This window comes from Monoraphidium neglectum, assembly GCF_000611645.1.
Source record: "Monoraphidium neglectum strain SAG 48.87 unplaced genomic scaffold scaffold04510, whole genome shotgun sequence".
In the NCBI taxonomy this organism is placed as follows: domain Eukaryota; kingdom Viridiplantae; phylum Chlorophyta; class Chlorophyceae; order Sphaeropleales; family Selenastraceae; genus Monoraphidium; species Monoraphidium neglectum.
In genome coordinates, this window is record NW_014009119.1 from 1,177 (window position 1) to 4,725 (window position 3,549).

At 67.1% G+C, this 3,549-nt stretch overlaps 1 protein-coding gene across 1 annotated transcript in view; it reads right to left on the reverse strand.

Moving 5' to 3' along the window:
* The window catches only part of MNEG_14467 (hypothetical protein), a gene marked incomplete at both ends in the record, with an annotated part of 1,936 nt that extends 527 nt beyond the window's left edge, over positions 1 to 1,409 (reverse strand). Inside the window, one exon of the mRNA XM_014037061.1 lies at positions 178 to 1,409. Coding sequence (XP_013892515.1) covers positions 178 to 1,409 — 1,232 coding nt within the window. The remainder of the gene's footprint in view (positions 1 to 177) is intronic.
* Between the last annotated feature and the right edge of the window lie 2,140 nt (positions 1,410 to 3,549).

Here is a 3,549-nt window from a genome sequence, read left to right on the forward strand (position 1 = left end):
CCGCTCCTCGGCCTGGCGTGGCGGTCACAGCCGTCGCCGCGCCGCGTCCCCGCCCCCGCGCCCGCCGCCGCGCCGCCGGACGTCCTGGCCGCAGCCGCCTCCGCAGCTGCTCTGCCGAGCGCATCGGCCTCGTCCCCCGCGTCGGACCCTGCCGCGACGCCACGCAGCAGGTCGTACCGCCGCCGCTGGCGCCGCTGCAGCGCCTCCAGGGAGGACCGCTCCTGCTGCTCCTGCCGCTCGGCGAAGCGGCTGCGGTACCGCCGCAGCTCGTCAATGCTGCTATCCACCGCCTCGCCCGCCCAGCCGCCGCCCGCCGCCGCCGATGGACGTCCCGCTGAAGGGGCCGCACCCAGGCTGGCGCTCGGCGGCCGCCGCCACGTGCTTGCCCGCCCCTCCGCCTGCCACTGCTGCTGCTGCTGCTGCTGCTGCGGTGGCGGGGCCCAGCAGCGCTCTGAGAACGCCCCGCTGCCGCGGACGGACGCGCCGCCGCCGCAGCTGAGGCTGGCGCCCCCGTGGGCCGCGAGGGGCTCGCCGTTCAGCAGGCCTCGCAGGTGATGCAGGGGGGCGGGCACCGTGGCCGGCCGTATCAAGCGCTCGTCCCAGCGGCTGTACTCCTGGAGCGCTCCGTCCGCCGGCGGCACGCGGCGCTGCTCGTCGCCCCAGTGCTGCTCGCCCTCCCACTCTCGCCGCTGCTGCTGCTGCTGCTGCTGCTGCTGCTGCTGCTGCTGATGATGATGATAAAACTGGTGATGGTGAGGATGATGGTTAAAATGGCGGCCGCCGGCATCGGAGAGTGGCGCGGGGCTCTCGCCTCGCGTCGCCGCCGCGCTGCCGCCGCCGCCGCGGCCGAGCAGCCGCGGCTCGCCCCGCCCGGCGACACTTCCCGCGCCCGTGCCTGCGTGCGCCGATAGGTCGGCGGCGACGCCGCAGCTGAGCGCGGGCGGCCGCTGGGAGGCCGCCCGCAGGCCTTCTAGCAGCTCCCGCCTGTAGCTGCGCGCCTCCAGCGCCGCCGCGGCCCCTCTGAACCGCGCGTCCAGCGCGGCGCGCGCGGCGAGGTTGCGGGCGTCGCCGGCGGCGCCGTCGTAGGGTGTGTAGTGGTGCGCGGCCGCCTGCGCGCCGCCGGCGTCGCCGGGGCCGTCAGGCGCCAGGTAGGCGCGCTCGTCCGCGAGGCGCATCTCGCGGAAGATGCCGAGCGTGGGCCACTGCTGGCGGCGGTCCCGCGGGGGCGGCGGCGGCGAGGCGCGCGCGGGCCCGGGCGAGGGCATGCCGCGCGGCCCCTGCGGCGCGGCCGTTGCGGCGGCAACGGCCTCTGCGGCCTCGGCGGCGTGGGACGCCACGAGATCGTTCAGGGCGTTGCGCAAGGGCGTGAACGCCGAGTTGGGGGCCGGCGGCGCGGTCGCGCGCGGCATTGTTGACCGGGGCGGGGCGGCGGTCGGCGCGCTGCTGCTCGCAGTGGCATATGCATGTGGCACGTCTCGTCGGGGGCTCTGCTCGCGACTGGCAGCGGCGGGTCCAGCCTCATGTTGCAAGCGTGAGGCCTCGGCTCGCGAAGGCGCCTGGCTGAGATAAGCATCCAAAAGACTAGTGCTACTTCCTCCGACCGCATCCGCGCCAGCCATACCTATTTAATTAATACTATATAACCTTTTGACGCAACGCGACTGCATGCGGGGATGCTACCCTCTATGATGATCTGTAAGGTCCAACAGTCATAAAATCGTGGCAACGAGGCTCATCATATTGCTACACGTCAGATACAGAATGACAGCCTATCATTTCGCAGTTGGCTCGCGGTGCTACACGGTATGGCTTCCATATCCCGTGGCGAATAGCGAGAGCAGCACGTTGAAGCAGCACGGTCCAGGCTGGTGCGTTCCACTAGAGACCTGCCGCTCACTCGCCAGTTGTTGTCGCTCACATTTGGCTGATAGGTCTAGCCTGTAATCACAGAGGACGTCAACCTTACGCACATACAGACTTGGTGAATGGCACACCGCACCTCCGCGAAAGTCAACTGCGCGTGGTGGCTGGTCAACAGCAGATCATGAGCGCACTGCTGCACCTCTGCCAACACCCCTGAGGGCCCAAAGGATAAATCTCATCACCATCTAGGAGCTCATGTGCATCACAGCCGCATAAACGCACGCGTTAGCTGGGCCCCAAAGACTTCGGCACTCTGCAGCATGATGAGGCAAATGCCACATGGGCAGGCATGTTGCCACCCCCCTGATATGTCTGCACACATTCGCTTGCGCAGTAGGCGCGCTACCGCGACAGCCACCTGTGATCATGCATAATGGCTCAATCCACGGCATGCTGCGCGTGCTTGCAGGCCAATGAGCGGGCTCCAAAACGCATCATTGTCAGCCAGCAGTCGTTCTTCAGACACATCGACAGTCAAAATATGTCAAGCGACGGACTGGCGACACAAGCCAGCCGGCTTCAATCCTGATTGCGGCAACCTAATCAATCGACGTGACACCTGCGTGAACAAGTAAGTTGTGCGTGCGCCTGCCGCTCCAGTACTTCGGCGAAGCGTGCGCGCCACTTCTTCCCTCGAAAATCGACAATGTGCCTAGACGTACAAGTCGCTCATTCCTTCGCCAATCTCATTTGTGTGTCCGGCAAATCCCGAATGTCCACCTGATCTTCGTGCCAAGGATCTGGTGCTCTGAAAAGGAGGTGGCGGACTTTTTTGCAACTGCTGAGAAGATATTATAATCTCAACGCCCACGCTTAGGCACGGCACAGGAGACTAAGATCCTCCACGAAGTGCGAGCCCCGCCCGATGGCGCGCCGCGGCGGCGGCGGCGGCGGCGGCATGTTGGCGGAGCTCGTCGCTGACACGCCGCCCATCACGCGCGCTTATTTGGCCGCGGTGGGGGCAGTGGCTGTGGTAGAGTATCTAGAAGCGGTCAGTCCCTACGACCTGGCGCTCTTGTGGCCGGGGGTGATGCAGGGCCAGGCGAGTGCTTACGACATTGTTAGGCCAGGGCGCGCATGCGGCTGGCTATCTGCATGCAGGTGGACGGCGGCGGCAAGGGGCCTGCTCTGACAGACAAGAAGGCACGCATGGCGGTATCGCTTCCAGGGCTCAGCGCAGCAGCGGACAGCAAATAGGCAACGCGCGGCCATTGCGCATCGGCCGCCTCGACCTCCGCCGCTCGGCCCCTTAGCCCGCTCCCCTTCCCACGCCTACCGCGCCGGCACCCCGCGTAGATCTGGCGCCTCCTCACCTGCCACTTGTATTTGCCCCTCGGCATCGGCTTCATATTTCAAGTTTTGGTGCTGCATCAAGCTGGGTCTGACCTCGAGGAAGAGGTCTTCCGCAACAGCCCTGCGGGTGGGCAGCTGCGCAGTCGCTACGAGCAATCGGTTCTCATTTCGAATCGCATGCCTTGCAGGCCGCAGACCACCGTGCAGGCCTCAACGCGGGAGGCCAGCTGCTCCCGCGACCGCCCGTTTGCTCCAGCGGTCGCACCCCGGCGCCCCGCCCGCACTCGTTGCACCCCTCGCCCCACACCCCCTGCCCGCATCCTCCCACCCACC